The 22,867-nt window shown below is 37.4% G+C and overlaps 1 protein-coding gene across 7 annotated transcripts in view; it reads right to left on the reverse strand.

Annotated features, from left to right (window-relative positions):
• Nucleotides 1–22,867, reverse strand: part of LOC114470578 (teneurin-3) — a 293,284-nt gene that overhangs the window by 79,327 nt on the left and 191,090 nt on the right. For all 7 annotated transcript variants that reach the window (XM_028458826.1, XM_028458831.1, XM_028458830.1 and 4 more), the window contains 5 exons: nt 20,511–20,725; nt 14,987–15,197; nt 12,838–12,939; nt 8,551–8,745; nt 6,079–6,279 (listed from right to left, as the gene is read on the reverse strand). In XM_028458826.1, the coding sequence (XP_028314627.1) occupies nt 6,079–6,279; nt 8,551–8,745; nt 12,838–12,939; nt 14,987–15,197; nt 20,511–20,725 (924 nt within the window). The remainder of the gene's footprint in view (nt 1–6,078; nt 6,280–8,550; nt 8,746–12,837; nt 12,940–14,986; nt 15,198–20,510; nt 20,726–22,867) is intronic.

Raw genomic sequence — 22,867 nt, forward strand, 5'->3', positions numbered from 1 at the left:
AAACCTGATCGTTCTTTCTTCTTTGTGCCAGCCAGATGGGCTACACCCAGAGGTGAAAGTAATGGTTTACAAGTTCTCACATTACTGTAATTGAGTTGTTTTTATGGGTACCTGTACTCTTTTAAGGATATTTCTAAATTAGTCATTTTACTTGAACGTAAGTATGTTTTAAAATAATTTAAACGTTATTCAATGTATTTCTACACCCAACGTTACTGAGTAAATTATATTTTTTTGTTCTAAAATGATCAAACGGACGGAAAAAAAAATTAAATGATCAGACAACAATGAAATGCATCACATCAGATTAAACGTAATGTACGGCACCAAAACAGCATTGAATGGAGGTTATTTTCATAAATGTATCTATACTTAGAGCCTGAGATTTTTTTTTTTTTTTTATTGAATTCATTGGTGTTATTTTATTTAAAAAAATAATTGCACGTTTTGACAAACCTTAATATTTTATACAGATGCCTTTGTGGAAAACAAATGAAGTTCCACTTGGGCAAGATTTAATCTCTTCCTTTTTAAGTTTATATACGGGATGTTTACTGTATCCAAGGGAACTGTGACAAGATTTATTACCAACAATAAACGTGGGGGGTGAAAGGAACTAGTAACTTTTACTTTGAGTACTATTTAATTGAGCTAAATTTTACTTGTACTAAAGTATTTTATGTACAACTTACTTGTACACGTAAAATTTCCATCAAGTAACAATACTTCTACTTGAGTAGGATATATTAGTATTCTACACCTCCAGCTTCACCAGACATTTTGCAACACGGGGCTCGGGGGCCATCGGTCTAACTTATTGTGGCCCCCAAAGCAAACGTACAAAATGAAAGAAAAATAAACAAAAGCAATAATACATTATAAAATACAAAGACATACAACATTGCAGAAAAAATACAGTAAAATAAATGGAGAAAATACTCCAAAAACACACAAAACTACTAAAAAATGAACAAAACGACAACAAAATTACAAAAAAAATGACAACAAAAACACAAAAAACCCACCCACAGTACTAATAACAAGCAAAAAGACGAAAAAAGAAAATTACCCCAAAAGATGCAAAATGACAACATAAATACACAATATGACTCCAAAAAAACATATATTTTACAGTAAAAATACACAATAGGACAACAGAAATGCACAAAATGCAATAATAATCAGCAAGACAACAACAAACAAAGACAGAATGACAGAAAAACACACAAAATTATGATAAAACTCTTTGTTCTTTCCTGTGTTAACACTCAGATTGGTCATTATTCTAAATACTAACATGAATGTTGAATATGTGACCCTTTGATCAAACAAGCACATTGTTGTGGACCCCGCTGTGGTAGAAGTTTACACACACTGCTTCAAAAGGTGTGCACAGGCAAGTCAAATGAACCTATATATAACCATATATTACACCAACTGAAGCATATCACAACTTCTGGTTATAATTGTCTGACTTGGCATGTGTTTTCGCTCCAAGTTTAACACATTGTGATTAGATCTATTCAGCGACGGGGGGAAACGATGCATAAATCACCAGAATCTCCCAATCACTGATGGGAGGGGCCAAGCCTTTTGGACTAACATGTCACCTTCCTGTGTCGAGAGACAAACTCACAGAGTGAAACACCTGGTAATAAATAAATGTTTCCACTGCACAAAGGAAGGTGGAAGAAAAATCATCTCACCTCCAGAGGTGAAAGTAATAGATTGCAAGTACTCACATTACTGTGACTGAGTTACTTTTTTGAGTATATTTCTGAATCAGTAATTTTACTTGTACTTAAGTACATTTTAAAATAAGTAAAGTATTTAATGACATTATTACCCCCAATTGTTATAGAGTAAATTATTATTTTTTGTTTAAAAATGATCAACGGACATTGTGAAACTACAAAAAAATGTGAAATGACCAGACAACAATCAAATGCATCACATAATAGCCGACCAATCAGATTAAACGTAAAGCACGGTGCTAAAACAGCATTGAATTGAATTTTCTCAGTTTTTGAGTGAAAAAATTTAGCTCTTCTTAGATCCTGAGGAATTTGTTTATTTTGAATTGAATTCATTGGTGTTGTTTTATTTTAAAATTGATTATACATTTTGACAAACCTTTTATTTTATTCAGATATCTATGTGGAAAATAAATTAAGATTTGTGTATAAACTTTTTAAGTTTATACATGAGATGTTTACTGTATGCAAGGGAACCGTGGCAAGATTTATTACCAAAACTAAATGCTAATGCTAGGTTAGTGCTCACGCTATGCTAATGCTATTGCTAGGCCGCCCATACAACATTTGTTGAATATTTTAATAATAATACACATTTAAATATGTGACTGTTTTGTGGTGTTTTTATTGTTAATTAAAAAAAAAAACAAAAAAAAAAACAGATAAAAATACACAACATCAAACATCAAAAACCGAACGGAAAACAAGATAAAAATCTAAATAAATTGGAATTCACTCAAAATATACATTCTAATTCTTTTTAAATAGCAGGGTTTCAACCTTATAAATTGTACACAAACTGCCGTAAAATAGGCCGAGGTGTGTATTTTCGCCCGTGAAACTATCAGGCCCGCGAAGGGATTGGGCACTGACACATAGTGCTAATGCTTGGCAAAAATAAACATGAACATGAAAGGGGTGAATGTAATTAGTAACTTTTACTTTCAGTACTATTTCATTTCGATACTTCTTACTTGTACTTGAGCACAATTTACATCAAGTAACAGTACTTCGACTTGAGTAGGAGATACAAGTGCTTTTCACACCTCTGCTCATCACCAAACAATTCATCCAAATATTTTAAGAGTTGTTTGTTTTTTCACAGTGTTGCTGTTTTCCATGACAAACATATGTTCGGTGACAGGAGAGTAACACCAAGTCAAGTTGTTCTGTTGACATGAGCTGCTTTTAGCATCAACACATTACAAGTGTTGATTATCCAACTTTGAGGCTGTGATTACACCCCCAGTTTGGCTTGTTTGGCCCCCGAACATAATGTCGCAGTTGGTCTTTTTGATGAATGTTTAAAGTGCGAAGGCAAAAAAGCAATATTTTAATTAACAAAAAGACAGATTTTTTTTAAACTATAGCACAAAAAAATGAGCATTTAGGACAATTTTCAATAACAATTTAGGTTGACAAGCAGTAGGCTTAGGAAAGCTTGTTTTCTTGAATGGATGTCAGGAAAATACAAGACAAAGACAAGACAAGTCAAGACATGACACAACAAGGAAGACCAGACAAGACACGACAAATGAAGACCAGACTAGACAAGACACAGCAAGACAAGACAGGAGACAACACGACAAGCGAAAACAAAACACGACAGAAGAAGACAAGACACAACAAGTGAAAACGAGACACAACGCAACAAGAAATACAAAACATGACAAATGAAGACAAGACAAGACAAGTCAAGGAATACAAAACACAACAAATGAAGACAAGACACAACAAGTGAAAACAAGACACAACGCATCAAGAAATACAAAATATGACAAATGAAGACAAGCGGGAAACAACAAGGAAGACAAGACACAACAAGACGAGACAAGGACAGGACACAACACGACCAGTGAAGGAAAAACATGACAAATGAAGACAAGCGAGAAACAACAAGGAAGACAAGACACGACACAACAAGAAATACAAAACACGACAACTGAAGACCAACAAAAAAGAACCAAGAAGACAAGACAGGACATGACAAGTGAAGACCAAACAAGACAAGATGCAACAAGATAAGAGAAGTGAAGACAAAACATGACATATGAAGACAAGATTAAAAAAAAAATTGAAGGCCAGAGTCGACAAGACACTACATGACAAGTGAAGACCAGACAAAATAAAACACAACAAGTGAAAACAAGATGCCAGATACAAGACAAGACACATCAAGTGAAGACAATAATTGAAAAGACAAGAAACATGAAAACAAAACAAGACAAGTGAAGAAATGACACAACAAAACATGACAAGAAAAAATAAAACAAGACACGATGCCTTGACGATACTAATCCTACAGTAGAGACATTTGGTCATTGCAGCAGCAGTGAATAGTGGAGTCTTTCTGTGAGGCATCAGTAAATAACTAACTACTAGATCACTTCAAGTTGACTATTTTCTTTGCAAGAAATTTGCCAAACACAGTAAAAATCTCAGTGATGAGTACGTTCGTCTGCATGTCTTGAGTAAATCAATGGGTTGCATAAATGATGAAAAACTCCAGTCAGAGTCAGTTATCTGTGGCACCATGATAAATGATAAATCAGCTGGATATCACACATATTGAATTTTAGGAAATTTTAGAAGAAGCAAAAAAGCGTAAAAACAATTTTACATCTTAGATTTTTTGTTGCAGAATTGAGAAATTATTCCAGAAGTATTTCAAATAAGACACCGACATGTAGAAATTAGCCCTGCATGAGACCCTTTTTTTTCTTCTTCTTTTTTTTTCACCCAACATACAGCTGCTTATTAAAGGGTTTACCGGTATATTCTTGCCATTTTGGACACCTGGTGTCTGGGCACAGCAAGAGAGGGGTTGGTTTGGAGGAAACACAGAAAATGTGATGCCAATTAGGTGTTTGAGGAACTCCAACGTTGTCCAAAAAAAAAACCGGCACAAAGACATGACAGAGTTGGCAGCGCTGTTGGAGAGGAGAGGTCGACACTGTGGGAACAACACTGCACTAATGACAGTGTGCAGGTTAACCTCAAGCCTGGTGTCAAAAATACAGCAAAACTGTTTAGTCCTGTCGCAGATGAGTCAGCAAACAGTCAAATGAGTTCAATAAATCAATGATATTCATATTCAATACCTAGGGCGCTATAATTTCCAGGTTATCGGAATCATGGAATCCATCGTTGAATGCGGAAATTGACAGAATGTGGATGAAATGCTGTCACCGTGAGGCAAAGGAAGTTTGTTTCCGGGGATCGCGCATTAGGTGCACCCTCAGCCCCCCCTCGATCCCCCCCCCCTCCTGTCCGTCCGCCAAAAACACTGTCAAAAACTGCCAAAAAAAAAAGCCATCCAACTCATCACTCACTCTAAAATACAGAGCCCAGCAGTGTCCGCTTAACTTTTATGTGTATGTGAAGCTCCGCCCACTTCTCGTACAAATACATTTTTATTTTCACATATTTTTTTTGTTTAAATATGGTTTTCTTTTTTATTATGATTTTATTTGTTTCCTCACAGGAGTTAAAAACTAATATTTTCTGGATGAAAAGATAAATATGTCCGCCCCAAAAAAAACATACATACTGTATGTAGATGTGTGTAATGCAGGGGTCACTAACCTTTCTGAAACTGTGAGCTGCTTCATATGTACTGAATAATCTGAAGGGCTGCCAGTTAGAAAAGCACTTATTAAATACTAAATGTTGATGGTTTCACTTTAAATAGAGGGTAAAATAATAAGGAAGGCTCGCAGTAACAAAAAAAATTAGGAAATGTTTAGGTTTCAACATGCAACACTTTATTCCTCCGAATGTATTCAATTGTTTCATTTTCTACATTTTATAGAAAATCCCCTTGTTGCTATTTTACGAGCTACAAACAAATAACCTTTAATCATAAAACGTAAAATTTGTAAAATCTACCTTGCTGTTTTAAAAAAAATTATATATTTATATAATATTATTATATATAACATACCACAGCCCATCCATCAAATCTGCAGCATTTGAAAACATTTGTCACAAAGTTTTAGTGAAAATAAAAATTTAAAGATGGTTAATTAAATACAAAAAATTTATCACGTGTCGCAGTATTTATCTTTACTGAGTACTAACTCCATCTGTGATACAGTATGTATTTATCTTTGTGAGTTTGAACCCTGGAAAGTTAATCAGATTTTAGATGGAGCTCATTGGTGAATAGGGCTCCCGAGGGCCCCTCACATGGTCTATGCTATAAGCTATACTATATACTGTATATATAAGGGTTGCAATTTCATTGTACTTGTTATAATGGCAAGTTCTAGTCTATTTTACACAGTGCCCGTGAGCCAGGGGGCACCGTGTTGGTGACACTCACCTAAGGAGCAGTCGGTGCCGGTCCAGTTGGCCTCACAGATGCAGGTCCCTGAGTCGGTGTTGAAGGTGCCGTGGCTGGAGCACTGCTCAGGACAAGTGCTCTTCAGGATCTCACAGCTGGTGCCCCCCCACCCAGGGTTACAGTGGCACTCGTCATGATGACAGGCTCCATGACCGGAGCATGTCGGGTCCACACAGTCCACTAAAGACACACACACACACACACGCACACACACACACACACACACACACACACACAGGGGTGACAGCGGTGTCAGCACACACCATGCACACACAGGCCTGCTTGTTTACTACTTTTTCAGTCTGCTTTCTGCCAAACACCGTCTGAGGGAGGAAAACATAGAGGAGGAAGTGGGGGGGGACACGTGATGGCGAGTGTATGTCTGCTGTGGCAATTTATTCAGCCTGTGTGTTCTTTGCAGCATGCGTCACGTATCACGCTACTGATGGCTGTGCTTCATACAGGACAAATCAACACAATTTAATCAATATCTATTAGTAATATCCAGCTCAGCTGGCTAATAAACAACAACAATAATGTGTGTATTAATACTTCATGAATCTTCTCAGTTCATGCTAAGAGCTACCAGAAGTGAAAGTATTGGAGTACAAGTACTCACGTTGCTGTAATTGAGTTGCTTTTATGGGTGCTTGTACTATTTTTCAGTATACTGTATTTTTAAATCAGTAATTATACTTAAAGAGTAACTAAACCCCAAACCCACTTTTTCTGCTGAATACATGTGTATTTGGGTATTAAGTAATGCTGTTGATTGATCCTCCTCCCACGCCACATTTTAGTAAAAGTATTTAAGTTTTGCGTGTTTAGTTGTAAAATATCAGATATACTGCCCTCAAAAGATAGAACACTGACTATTACAACTGAATTTTGCTATTGGCTGAAACGGATTTTTTGGATTACCCTGCGTCATCAACTTTCACTATTGGCCCGCCCCTCCAATAAAAGCTGAGAGGAGGGAGGAGGGTTTCCTCCAATCACAGCCCTCAGTGAGCATTGATTGACAGCTTCACTAAGCAGTGTGCAATCCTGTGGTGATGTTTGTGATTCTGTGCTTTGATAAAGAGCAGATTCTGCTCTAATCAAGCTATGTGTGTATTTACAGACACATCCATGCTATGTGTGTATTCCCGTCTGTCTCTGCGTGTGCGTGGACGTCTTATCAGTATGTGCGAGATGTGGTGGGAGAGCAGGGCTCTTTGTCCCTGAGTGGTTTCTGTAAGGCTGCGTGTGAGTTTCACGTCGTGATTGTGTGTGCCTGTAGTTGTAGTAACACATCTCAGCATATGAACTCGCTATGTGTCTGCGTACAGACACATCATTGTGTGTATCACCATCTGTCTTTGCGCACAGTGCTGGGCAGCCAGAGTGGGCGTGTCTTACTGCTACAACAGTAACGGCCATAATCAAGGCATGTTTTGAATTTCCTCCTAGTGGCAGGTCAGCAGAAAGCAGGGGTTTAGTTCCTCTTTAAGTACGTTTTAAAATGAAGGAAAGTAATTTGTTACAATTCTGCACCCAACCATTACTGATTAAATTATAATTGTTTGTGATTTTTTTTCCAATTTCCGTTCGTTTTGTGGTCTCACATATTGAATATAATTGAATTTCTTGATGTTACTTTATTTTATTTTTTAAAATATTGTACATTTTGACATTTGGTCTCTTCCTTTTTAAGTTTATACATGAGATGTTTACTGTATGCAAGGGAAACGTGGCAAGGCAAGATTTATTACAAACAATAAAGGTGGTGGGTGAAAGTAACTCGTAACTTTTACTTTGAGTACTATTTAATTCGAGCTACTTTTGACTTGTACTTGAGGTGAATTTCAATCATGTAACAGTACTTCTACTTGAGTATGATATATCAGTAATCTTTACACCTCTGAGAGCTACAAATACATCCTCATCAGTGTTATTTTTGAATTAAACCACATTACATTGGTTAAACTAGCTTTTTTTAGTGTGTGTCAGGTCAGGTCTTAACTCCCACATGTAAATGTGGGCAGATAATTGCCTTTTGTTTGCAGGAGGATCAATAAAGTGAAACGCTCTGATGGGAAGTGGAGGGAGGTTTAAGGTTGACAAGGATAAAGGAGGAGCTTCTTTTTTTCTTTCTTTTTTTTTGTAGAAAAAGAGGCAACATGCCATTGACAGATGGATTTCAACATCTGTGGGGATTTCCAATTGATGAATGCATCAGTGGTCACAGCACAATGACTCCCAGTTTGTGCAAAGATTCAGTACAAACGCTAAGAGGAGCTTCATTTATACACGCACTATCGATACCATCCATTGAGAGGCATTATCCGCTTGGTGGAGTCGAAAACGCCGATTGTTCCGCCAATGGACTGTGTCGATTTCCCCCGAGCTTCACACGGGAAACATGTTGCATCTCCTGCTCAGTGGATTCCATTTGCTTTTCACTTTTACCTTGTTCACAGTTGGGTCCTTTGTGGCCAGCGTTGCACACACAGTTTCCCGCCACGCACAAGCCGTGCCCCCCACACTGAGGGTCGATACACTGAGAGGCGGGGACGTCACACTCCGTGCCCTTCCATCCGCTGTAGCACTGGCAGCGCCCCCTGGTGTACTGGCCATTACCGCTACACAGCACCGGACAAGCAGCTGGAGAAAGACAGAAGGGTTACACATGGTAGAAGCAGGATTGGGCTCAATTACATTTTTAATTACAATAACAGTGACCAGCATTTATTACAATTACATTTTTTTCTACAATTACAATTACCTTCTCAATGGGAAAAGTTCAATTACAACTAATCCCAATTCCTGAGCTTGAAATAAATGAACAAATGAAAGTTAGCCTTCCTCTTGTGTTAGCTTTCTGTTAGCATCTCTCAAATCAGCTGTAAAATACACTATAAACAAATATCTATAGTCTAATTGCTTTCCTATGTAGGCCTATTGGTTACAGGGTTGGTGTCAATTACATTTTTCAGTCACAATTAAGTTTTCAATTACCCATAATCAATTACAATTCAATTACGGTTACAGTAACCATCATTTTTTCACGAGGTGTCAGTGAACCACATCAGACCTTGTTAAACTCACTCCTCAATACATTTAAGCTGGAAGTTGATTGCACTTTATTTTCATAAGACATACTGGGCACTTTTATAGATGTATGTGGTTACTTTCAAAATAAAATAAATAAACATTATCAGAATCTGTTGTAGAAGCAAAAGTGACACTTTTCTGAAAAATGTAATTTGACAGTTTGATAAACACACTCTTGTTTTTGATACAAATCGTAAATAGGATTGTATTGTCAAATTGATGGCAATGCACACCCCTAATTTGTAATGTTTTTTTTTTTTTTTTTTTACTGCGATGTGTGCGCTTGTATTTAATCCTTATTTATTGCAATATTTCTTTTCTAAAAAAAAAAAAAAAAAAAAAAATAGTAATTTCCCCCTGGGATCAATAAAGTACTTCTGATTCTGAATCTGATGTAATAAGATTTTAAAAAGCTTGAGATGAAAGAGAAACTTTTGTTTCTGTGGCTTAAATATGACTTAATTAGAAACAAAAAAAATTAAAAGCAGTAGTGGGAAAAGTTCCTCAGAATGTAATTTATAAAGAATATATCACAGCTATTTCTGACATGTATGACATTTAAAAAGTGTGTATTTTATTTTAATTAAACTTGATTAAACAGTTTTTTTGTCAATGGTTTGGTTTACATTTGCACCTACATTCAATTTGCATTCAATATCTGTGGGAAATTACATCACACATGATGTTTTTACACTATTTTTCCCTCTTGATTCCCCCTTTTTATTCCTTTCTTAATGGATCACATATCGCCTCGGCCACTCATATGCTGCAGGTGGTCTCCAGATCCTTATTTAGATAGCTTTGCTCTATCACAATAATTTAATCTAGTGCTGCACATTACAAACAGAAAGTCATATATTAATATTTAAGTCTTACCCGAACTTTAATTAACAACTACCTGCACAATAACCACCTGTTGCACAACTTTGTTGCTTTAAGTTATTGTTTAAAGTGTTTCATAACTTTTTGTTATTCAAATATACTCGCCAACTGTTAAAGGATTGCATTGTTGAATTTGGCTTATTTGTGTGTCTTGAAAATAATTGGTGTCACGTAACTAAACCTGTGTGGGTGTGTGCGATGAGTCATTACGGAGGAAAAAGTGCCAGTTTTGCAGCGATAAACTGTTCGGGATTGTTGATCAACATAAATATCGACTGTTTTCTTAACTTCTCTGCCAAACCTCTGAGACTGAACTGTTTCAGGACTGAAGAAAACCTTTTGATTAGAGTTCAGACATCTGCAGCCGAAACGCCCCTGCAAAGCCCCCGTTATTTTTAGTAATTCCATCACATACGAGGATCTAAATGATTGAGAGTCCTGCTGAGCAACAAGTCCGTTAAGACCCCACTCAGAAATAAGAAGTTTTTCGACTCAGATCATTAGGGAAACATGCACCGCGGCGCAAGGGAAGACTTCAAGCAAAAATAGAATAATCATGAAAAATCTCATTTGAGCAGCTCAAACAGCTCATTTCTCGGCACAGCAGCTTGTAGTTACTCAGTACAAATGCAAATATCCAACTGCAGTTGGTTGTGAAGCTTGTAAACAGAAGCGTAATCTTTAAAATGGACTCAAAGGAATCCGTGGCATTTATTGATAAAGATTTCTTGTTGCTTTATCTGATGTGTCTAAGTTAGCTAATATTGGCACAAGCTACGCATTGATCAGACTCTCAAGATGAAAAATTGATTTGGACTTTTTTTTTTTTTTTTTTTTTTTTTTTCAAGGTAGTGAACACCATGAAAGAGAAATCCCACTTGCTTCATTTGCATATCCCTGAAACAGAAATTAGAAATGTTCCCAATTTTATATTTTCAAGTACACTCGAGGTTGTGCGAATGTGGGTTTAAAACAAACTCCAGCCCTTTCGAGCAGTGGTTCACAACCTTTCTTATCTTGTGTACCCCTTGAGCCTTTTTGTCATACCATGAGTAACCCCTCACTCATACGTGTTATTGATTCTCCAAAGGTAGAACATAACACAACTGAATATTCAACGCAAGTAATTTTATTTCATCTTCATAAATTTAACAATTCATATTCAGGCATTATCTTCTTTTTTAACTCAAATTAAACATAAAATGATGTTGCCTTCAAGGCAATAAAAATGATAAATATAATAAATAATATTATAGTAAATGTTTTTATTATTAATATTGTATTATCAATACTAATATATTATGATTATATTGTTGTTAAAGAAAAATAACTGTTGAAATTAGAAAAACCCGCCTGTGTTATATATAGCGTTTATGACATTTACTACAAAAGGAGCTTCTTTATAATAATATGTCCCCTTTAAACAGTCATATCACACGCAGTATTTTATTGACGGTTTTATGAAATGAGAATATTTTTTATCATCTTGGAAATAAATTCTTCATTTTTCCACGTACCCCTTGTAATGTGTTCACGTACCCCTAGGGGTACACGAACCCCTGGTTGGGAAACACTGCTTTAGAGCATCTAATTTGGCCCGCAGTAGAAAAAAAATGGCATAAAAAAACATTTATCATTGTTTAAATTACAAAATGGTAATAAAAATATTGATAATACATTTTATTTAAAAGCGCTATTCAAGAAACTCAAAGACACTTTTCACGTTGAAACAACAACAGCAAAAAAACAGTGATTAAAACAAAAAAATATAAATCAGAAAAAAGAAACAGCAAAAAAAAAACAAAAAAAAAAAAACACTTGTTTAATTCAGTTGTAGATATCTCCAAATACACATGGATACAAATTAACAAATTTCCCAGGCTTATATCACATGATAGCAATCATTTTTTAAACCTCAAAACGATGAAAAAAACTGTATATTTTTTTCAGAATCCTGCAAATATCCTTAAATTATTCTACTAAATTAAATAACAATGTAAACGACAGCACAATAATGTTGAAATTGCTCCTTTTCCTGCCTAAAATATGTGGCCTTTTTGAAATCAAACTGGTCTGTATTTGGCTCCGGGGGGTGGACTGCGACAAAAATTCTGCCGTGGCTTTTGTGTCCAGACCAGCCCATTATATGTCTTAGTTTTAATTATTTTTCCCCCAGAAAACCTTAAAATGGCAAACTTTATTTTTAACCCCTTTTTAACTATTTCCTTTGTCTCATTTTTGCCCCTTTTCAAAAAGTTCTGACACTTTTTAATATCCTTTTTTTTCCTATTTTTTGTTCTTTTTGTCCTGTCTTTAAACTTTTTGGCCACTTTTAATCAAAACAAGCTATTTTTTTGCCCAATAAATATGACTTCCATCCTCTTTTTGTTCCCCACTATTGTTTGCCACATTTTTCTCACTAAAGCTCCCCTTTGTCATTACATACCACCTCGTTCCTCTTTACTAGCACATTTTTTGGCCACTCTTCACTGCTTTTGACCCAATTTAGTCAATTTACACTCTTTTCTTGCCATGTTTTTGCCACTTTCGGATCATTTTTGGCAACCTGTTACCATGTCTACCTCTACTCGCTCATCAAAAATAAACAAAAAAGCGTAGCGAATCGTACCGGCCCAATGGCCCACTGGGACAATGCCCGGTATCCCAGATAGCCAGTCCACCCCTGTTTGGCCCCTGACACCCATGGTTTAAAAGAAGAAAAACACATCGAAAACCAGAGATAAGTTGAGTCGTAATTACCTCTGGAGCAGTACGGTCCTATGAATCCTGGGAAACAGTGACACGATCCCGCCACACACTCCCCGTTCCCGTAGCAGTTGTGTGCACACTCAGTCACAGACTCTGTAGGGACAGCAGCGTTCAAGTCTTACTATTAATAACTCAATGGATTGTCACATCGGAGGAAATCTAAGATTCCTTTTTTCCGTATAGAGTTTGACAACTGCACAGTTTATGATACACTGCGTGACAACCGTGCCTTTTTTTTTTTTTATTTCTGTCTCCTTACCGCATGAGTTTAGGATTTTTTTTTAAGCATCTCTTATCTGCAGTGCTTGTGTCAGGCATAGCATATATTCACAGCTATTTGTCCATGTCTCAGTAAGGTCTAAGCCTCCATAACTGCAATGCCACTGGCAGACTCTTTCTATCTCAGCCTTGTTGAAGTAAAAAGCTCGCCCGCGTTTTTAAATTAGACCAAATAATTCATTTTCTTTAACGTATTATACTTCTCGCCTGTCTTCTACACTTTGAATGACTGATCATGCGCACATGAGCAATGCAAAATATATGTGTATAGCACAAAAATCCTCCTCTGAGTTGAAGTTAATCTGACATATCCTCGAGACACATCTTGTGTTCGTTCAACAGACCATCGCTCATGAAGGACAGTCCCCGAAGAGTGTGACCCTCATTTTGATCGCCGATAAGAGGGACAACTTTTTTGTTATTGCGCCGTCTTGTATTGGGTTCTCATCGAGCCAGTGTTGCACCCAAGCAATTTTGACCCCCTTCGCATCAATAGCTTTATATTTGTAGGGCAGGATCAATGCAACTTCCCAAAGGAAACAAGAGAAAAGGAAGCCGTTGACTCATTTTAACAGATATAACAGAGATTTTTTTTACCTTCTTTCAAGAGGCTGCGAGGAGACAAAGATCAATGCTCAGTACGTTGTTTTAACATAGTGTTGAGTACAAAACTTTAATACCCTTCACAAAAACCAAAATCTGCCTCCTGGCTCAGTTTTTCAACAAAGTAAATCGGAAACACTTTCCTTGAAGTTTTATACATAAAAGCCGACATTACACGGTCATTATTATGACATGACACCTGTCATTAGCATGAATAAGGTGTCATGAAGGCTGTCATAAACTGTCGTTCTTTACCCTAATCTTAAACAAGAAGCACAAAAGCTTCTTGATTTTACAGTGTAGATGGCTCACTGTACTATACTTGTATTTATCTGTATTATATTGTTTATTTGTACATTTGTATCTAATTTATTTTCTCCTAGAGGTGTGCACTTGTGTTTAATCCCTAATCTTTATGTCATTTATGATTGTAATTGCATAAATGATAATTAATTACAATTACTGTGTAGTTATAATTGTAATTTTAAAAATCTGTTGCTGTCATAATTGTAATTAAATTGTAACTGAGTTTAAATAATCGACTTTGTAATTGGAATTGCCACACAGAACTGGGGAACCATGTTACAGTTTTATGTACAGTTCTACACATATGTAGTTAACAATTATTAAAATATGTTTCATATCAAGCTTTCCCACATTTCAAAATTAAAAAAATAAATAAAAAAATAAAACGAGGGGTATACTGGCCCCAAACAGGCTCAGATGTCCATACCAAAAATTTTACAACCTATATTTTCATTGATTAGGAAGCCTAACAAGGTAATCAATTGATAGGAAATGAATTAGATGATGGATATTTATTTTGAGGTTATTTAGGACCCATTATCATAAGAGATGCTAACAGAAAGCTACCACAAGAGGAAGGTTCACTTTTATCAGGTTATTTATTTTAGGCTCATAAATTGTGATTAATCATAATTAAAATTTAGTAATTGAGAGCGTAACTTTAATTGACTTTCTGAGGAAAAAAAATAATTGTATTTTAATTGTAATTGGAAAAATTGCTGGTCACTGTAAACATAATTGAACATGGGTAATTCAAAATGGAACTGTAACTGAAAAATGTAATTGACCCTAACCCTGACACTTAAAAACAGCCTTCATGACATCTTATTCATGCTAATGACAGACAATGACAGCCTCATGTATGAAACTGCAAGTGTTACCAGTAAAAACTTTCAAACATGCACATCTTTTCCTTCACACTTATCGACAAGGAAGATGTATGAGCCCGCACCCTGAATGATGGTGTTGTAGGACACCATCTCCGCGCTTCGGCCGTCGTTGTAAAACGCCAGGTGCCAAACCCCCGAGTCCAGGTACTGGATGAATCCGGCTTGGTGGACAGTGACGGAGTGGTCCAGGCGTGGCCTCGTGTCCGCTTCGCTCAGTGCACGATGCTCTTTGGCGATCAGCCGACTGCCGTCCAATAACTCCACAAAGTCATACTGCGAAAAAACAGCCAAAAGTGAGTTCAGTGTGAAAGTGATTGCTACGTTTATGTTTAGAGAGGTTTTTTTTTAGTAATGTTTGAAGTGAGATGAAAATGCATACAGCTCGTTTTTATCAAAAAACAAACCTGGCAGAAATTTGCAAAATGACAACACAAAATACCCACTGTGATTTTTGTTTGGTTTTTACAACAATAAAATATAACAAATGATCATTCATTTGAGGTTTGGTAGATGTTTGTTATGTATCAAAAGAGCTTGAAAGGCTTAAAGTTAAAAACAAAAAAGTGTCTCATAATAAATATTGAATGAAGCATACTGGAATTCTGTTTACAACAAGTATTTGGAATTCCCAGATTTTAAATCTATGGTGGTATGGCCTTGCCTGACAGGATTATTATAGGTACCTTCAACTCGGACATTACTTTGACAAGACTATTAAATTACTTTTACCTTCAAATATGACATACATCACACAAAAGTTCATCAGGGCCTACATAAAACAAAATTGTTGATATCCATAATACACAATTTTGTATTCTCATCCCTGACTTTTTACTTGGGGAAGTATTTTACGTCAAAATAAATGAATTAGATGGAGTTTCTTATGGATAAAGTTCAGATGTCTATGTAATAAGGCACTGGAACAATCAAACATTCTGCTTGATTGCAAATGGCAGGAAAAGAAAGGTATTAGTTGAGTGTAAACTGTAAAGTGAAGCCAAAGTGATTTAAAGCTCTTTACGTGCAGCAGGGGAGGGGGGAGGGTGGGGATATTAACCTGGCAGAAGTTGGCTTCTTTGTGTTGTTGACTTGAGGGGAAAGTAATAAAACAGTCCATCCCACAAGCCGTAACCCCCCAGGCCAAGTGCATACATCTCGATTAGCTGGTGTGAAAGCCCCCCCAACTCGTCTCAGCCCAACAATGAAGGTGAATAACAGTCGAAGCAGCGAGCGTGCAGAGACTGCCGAAGGCCCCGTGGATAAAGAAGAAATGCCCAGAGCCTGTAAATTCTCCAGACTTGAGATTGAGTGCACTTAGTCTGCTACAAATACCAAAAAGAAACACACAAAGCAAACATGAAAGTTTGCTGCTTCCAACTTGTTCGCCACGTATCAGCAAAGACAGACACTCAATAGCAGATGGAGGAAGTCTATATCCGTGAAAAGGTGGAAGGGATGTCGCACTTAAATGCTGTCTTGTCTTCCGAGCAGTGAATACCACAAACGGTCAATATCTCTCATTGGGGTCTTTCATGCTCAGTTAAGTAAATGCATTGATTTGTGCCCCCAGTACCTGAGCAGAATGTAATTTGGAAGTGGAAACAACAGACACGGCATCCTGAATTGACAAGCTTGAGTGTCTGTACAACAATTGGTTGAGACATAAAAGTAGTGTCGCGTTAATTAGTGACTTTTGGGCTCTGATTTAAGACGCTTTAGGGGTTGGGTTTTTTTTTCACCTTGAAAGTGCAATGCGGCAAAGCCATTGTCACTAGCAACGGACTTTCTTTCATCAGAGTGCTCCAACTGTCTACACATGAGTGAAGCCCATCTTTACTGAAAGGGAATATTGAGAAGGTAAGAGCTTTTGCACTCAAGTGTGGTGGAAAATAGACATTGTCTGAGTGCTTCCATCACCATCACCATTGAACATCCAGATGTCCACAGATGTCAGTCAACGAGTCGCTTCTGAAACCCCTCAGTTTTCACATGGCAGCCATTTAGTGGCGCTGAAAGCAACGCATTCCCACACACAGACAACATTCTGCTTAAATGTTTCTTTATCAATAAAACGGTTTTCAAACTTTCCCGATACCTCGACCAATTTGCTTCTGTGTTTCTACGATCAATGGACAAATGGAAGTCCTATTTACAACTATTTATCCCCACTTTTTGACGAGCCCCAATAATGGTTTTAATCAGCACTTAATTTGTAAATCATCAAACGCCGGGTGTTGTTCCGGCACTAAGAGAAAGACAAAAATGTTACGGAATACATTTTTAGGCCGGGCTACCGCACTGAAAACGCCACTCACTTTGTTGTTCTTTTTTTGTTCTTATGTATACTAGTTAAAATCACTGCTCCTCTGTTATTTGTGAACGGATTGGGCTGAAATTTGGTAGGTATAATCTATGGATGTGTACGCATTGACGCTCGGAGCAGGATTTTTAATTTGGGGTTCAGATGGGCCTTAAGGGGCCCCAAAAGAAGAAAAAAAAAACTAAAGTTGATTTCACTTTTATTTGCCAGTCAAATATTATGACGGTTGGTGATACATAATCATTAGCACATACCAATATATAGATGGGGCCCATTACCCCGTATGTGTCACGGGGGCGCCAGTAGGGCCCCATTTTTCAAATGACTACTTCTCCGTTTGTTCTCTTTAGATCGGAATGCAGTTTGGTATGAATACTCTATGAATGAATATGATGAGACGCTCTGAGCCCTTTTTTTTAACGGGGCCAGGGGGCCCGGCCCCAGAAACTAAACATAATACCAATGTAGACCGATATTACATGTCATGGCTGACATTGGCCAATAATATCCATTTCTAGTATTTACATGAGTGGCATGTGGCAATTCGCGCCTAAACACGACCAACATTATTCAATTCATACCCATTCTACTGTGGCAATGTGGGTAAAATGCCTGGCTTAAGGACACAACGACAAAGACTAGAATTGAGTAGGATTTGAACTTGCAACCCTTCAGTTATTGGACCACCTACTCTACCATGGCCGCCGTCTTTGATGCCTTTGAAGACTATTCACCATGTGAATAGTTTTCTATGGTGTCCTTGAAAAGGAACAGCTAATAGGAAATCTCAATTGTGATAGATGGCAAATGTCCAAGACGATGCTACAGCTTCCCAGGGACCCATGACTGAAATTAGTAACACCATCACTAACGCCGGGGGATTTTTACCCGATAAAATATACCCAATAAAAAGTACTCGTCATCAAAACTTTTTAATGGATATAATATATAACGGACTACTTAAAATGATCATGTGTGTTCATATTTTGAGTTATTCTAAAGACAAGTTCTTCTTTGGTACATTGTATCGGGTAAATATCACCCTGCACTATTGATGGTGTTACTAAATATAGGCTGGTCTGTGATGGTTCTCAGCTTCTGGTAGCTTATAAGGCTACTGGACTTCAACTTCAAACAAAACTCAGAGTCCAGTTCCTTAAACTAAGCCACCAGAATAAAAGTAGAATGTCTCTTTGATTTGAATCTGTCAGCAACTGCTACCATTTCTCTGGTTCCAAGTTTGAAGGTCGACAAAAGACAGTATTGCTGAAATCAGAACAATCTAAGGGATCAACTTTTTCTTCCAATCACACGTTCAAAAAACCTGCTCATTTATCTTTTCGTTGCATCCAAAGGCCCGATAAAGAATTCACTGTTCCATAGCATCAAAGGGTTGAGATGCAGTCTTCTTTCTGTAAAGAGTTAATGCTGCTTTAATCAATTTCCAGTAATACAAACTGACCCTCGTGGCAGAGTGTAATGTAAAGAGAGTCGTTTAAAGTGATGAAACCAGGGATAATTACTGCTAATATAATTAGGGTGAAGCCTTAACCGAGCCTTTACAGTTTGTAAATTTTATAGGTTTGGGTTTAATTCCACTCCTTTTTCAAAAGGTGTTTCAGTCACGCCATAAAGCCTTCCTCAGCAAAAAAAAAAAGAAAAAGGCTCATTTAAGCACGTTTATTGTTGTAAAAATCTGTCTTCTCGCACAGTTTCTATATCGGGCTTTTTGGTAATTTTATACTTAAGGCTGACATTATGCTGTTATTGTTAAAATATGACACCTGTCAATAGTATGAATAAGGTGTCATGAAGTCTGTCATTAACTTTAATTTGTTATCCTAATGCTGCATTCACACCGGATGCGTCACTAAATGTTCGTATGACCAGATTACATACAAAGTCAATGGATAGACGCGTCCCAGAGGCGAAATCTTTCCTGTGTGGCAATGCGGTCCGATCCGCGCGTCAAGAGTGTTGGCCGTGCGTGCGTGCTACCGATTCTTTGTCATATCCGCACATTCGCAAGAGTTGAAGTTATTGAACTCCTGCGACTATTTCGTATGACGACGGCCAATCAGAGTCTTTGTTGATGATGACTTCAGGCCGTCAACACGGACACCAGTCTGTATGACACAGCCTTTATAAGTTCTCTCTGTAGTTTTTGTCTTTGTAAGTTGGCACTGAGCTAGGATAGCATTAGCCGCTAATCACACCGGCTTTTTTCACTGGTGGTTTATGTTGAGGAGAAAAAAGAGCGCAGCTCTTCGCTTCAGCAGGCAGTGAAACTCACCGAGTTGGATGTGTTGCTGGTGGGCGGGGCTTTGCTTCAAACGTGTGTATGAAGCGAATAGGGACATTTTTTGATCTTGTGAAACCTGCGGAGCATTTCCTGCGGCAGACGAGTCCGGTGCCGCAGAAGATGCATTAGGTGTGAACATAGCATAACTAAACCCTTCATTTGATCCTAGGAAAGTCAATTACAATTATGTTCTCAATCACTAAAGTTCAATTACAATTAATCACAATTACTGATAATAAACTGATAAAAGTTAACCTTCCTTTTGTGTTAGCTTTCTGTTAGCATCTCTTATGATAACAGGTCCTATAGCAGATGTAAAATACACTAAAAACAAATATCTATCATCTAATTTTTGTCCTATTTATTGGTTACCTTGTTAGGCTTCCTAATCATTGGAAATATAGGTTTTAATATTTTTGGTGTGGGCGTCTGAGCCTTTTTTGTGTCAGCATACCCATCGATTTAAAAAATAAATTTAATGGTAAAATATGGGAAAGCTTGATATGGATATTAATAATTAACTACATATGTGTAGTTACATAGAACTGTAACATGGTTTTCCAGTTTTGCGTTGAATTTTAATTGAGAATTCTTATAAAATGTTTATGGCAATCACAATTACAAAGTCAATTATCTGCATTCAAATACAATTTAATTACAATAATGACAGCCACCAAATTTTAAAATTACAATTACAATCATAATTACACAATATTTATAATTAATTATCAATTACGTGATTACAATTATAATTGACCCCAACCCTACCTAACACCACTAGATTCCTCCATCTAACCCCAAAAATGCCAACATAGCTCCAAAGGTGTCATATTATAGCAAATGACACTTAATGACAGCCTTCATGACACTTTATTCATGCTCATGACAGATAATGACAGCGTAATGTTAGCCTTATGTATACAATTTAAAATACAATATCACCGGCTTTTTTTTTTACTCTTACCTGCGTGTGAGATGGTGCGAGACCTTTCCGTCCATAGACTCCGACCAGTGCGTTCTTCTGAACCGAGATGTTGAACTTGAGGAACCGTGGTTGCTCCATGCTAAGCTGAGAACGCCAGAACACCCCAGGGGGGACACTCTGGCCGACCCTTTTCCCGATGTCCACCTGTCCAGAGTCAATGGAGTTGTTCTCCTGATGAATCACCCCTGTCCTCCCTTTGAGAACGACACACACACACACACACACACACACACAGTTTTATGAACCGCGACACAGCTCAGCTAATAGAGTGTAAATAAGTCATGAGAGATTCTTCTACTGCCGTCAGCTAAAACCTTCACAAGCACATCTGAAATGCAATCTTTCATTTTTTTAACAAGCCTTTGATCCCAGGATATCCATAAATGGAGCTTTTCTTTATCTTAAGCTATCCAGGGTTATCCTTTTCTTTTATTCAGGCACAGACATACATTTGTATTTGATTACGGCACTAAGCAAGAGGATAAGAGCTGAAGACATTCCATGAATTCCATGATACACTGCTCAACCCCAGCTAAAAATGACCAGGACATAATTGGCTTTTTAAAAAGACTTGAACACATCTTTTTCTTTTCACAGAGTGAAGCTCCACATCAGATAAAGTCTAAATGGAATCTGTCAAATATACTGAGAGCTTATCTTACCAGGCCAACAGCAGCAAATCAAAACAATTTGGTGAAATACGTCCTTAAACTACATCCCACTGCGCCAAAGGATGAGAAAATTGAGGCTTTTTAATATGAAGGGTGGCAACAGAAAAAGATAAAGCCTGCACGGGGGCTTTTTACACAGACACTTTTCATTGTTAGGTAGACAAATGTGTAAAGCATTTCCGTGTCAATGCCATTTTAAGTGCTGCTGGGAAGAAATGAAGCCGTTTGATTGAGTTATCCTGGAGTGTAAACAACAAGTCTCCGCGTGCTGCTCCATCACTGCGGCGGCAGCAGCGTATCTACGTGTGAACACACCTGCACTGTAGCTAAGTGTATCTGCTGCTACCAGACACCGCTACATTTGCATGCATGAATATTGTGAGTGTATACGAGTCTATTGCCAGTCACTTCAGCTTCAGTCATATTGAAGACTGGAGCTACGTTTTCGCCTCTTGGGAGAGTAATAGCTGGCTATTGATTGCCTTTAAACAGTCTAAAACCTGCCTCGTGCTATCTTAATTAGCAGTACTTATGAGGATTTAAATCTAGCCGAGTTTAAACAATTGAGCTTTTGCCTGGTCTCCTCAACTCAATTAATGATTTCGTGGCCATGCATTTTAACACCGCTGTGTGCTCTGAGATTAATTTGGTGGCGTTTGCTGTAAAGGTGAGCTGAGGATGGCCTCGCTGCTTGTGGGTGAATATACAACAGTCCAAGGAAATGATTGGTGGGTACACACAGGTCTGAAATCACTCCATTAATATTCAACAGGGGAAGGATCTCAACAAAACTGTTAGGGCTGGACATCAAGCGCGATGCAGAGGTCGGATATTATTCTGGATGCAATTTGTCTTTTTCAATCATTAATTAAACTTGTACGCTATTTAATCCATTAACTGTTGGGGGGTTTCATATTGATTTTGGGGGGCGTTGGTGAATTAATCTCAAAACCGATTAAAGTCAGGTGGCCAAACAAATACTTTGCACAAATGAAGTTGACAGGCCATACAAGCTTCTGCAGGTCACCAAATAATCTCCTTTCATTTAAAAAAAAGCACGGCACATGGGCATGACTTCTATAAAATGTTTAATATTATAGTCATTATACACCTGGGTCCTTACTGTGTGGAGTTTGCATGTTCTCCCCGTGCTACGTTGGTTTCCTCCGGGTACTCCGGCTTCCTCCCACAATCCAAAATCATGACTGTAAGGTTGACTGGAGTCTCTAACTTTCCCATAGGAGTGAATGAGAGTGTGTGGTTGTCTGTCTGTGTTGCCCTGCAATGGACTGGTGAGTGTATAGGTGTACCCCCGCCCAATGAGAGCCAGAGATTGGCTCCAGCAGACCCCCGCGACCCTGACAAATAGGAAGTGGGTCTGAAAATGGATGGATGGACTATAGTCATTATATTTATTGATTTTATTAAGTTTAAAATGCTGAATAAATGTTTTTAATAGTTTAAAATAATGCAGCCCTTTGTCTAATTTTATGTAGCTCCAAAGTAAACGCAGAAAGTGACTCCAAAAAGAAAAAAAAACATCCTAAATTGTTGAAAAATCACAAAGATGATACAAGAAAATGACAAAAGATGAACAAAATGACACTATAAAGACACTAAATAACAACAAAATACACAGAATAACAGAAAATATTCAAAAAGACA

The sequence above is a fragment of the Gouania willdenowi genome, chromosome 10 (genome assembly GCF_900634775.1).
Source record: "Gouania willdenowi chromosome 10, fGouWil2.1, whole genome shotgun sequence".
In the NCBI taxonomy this organism is placed as follows: Eukaryota; Metazoa; Chordata; class Actinopteri; order Blenniiformes; family Gobiesocidae; genus Gouania; species Gouania willdenowi.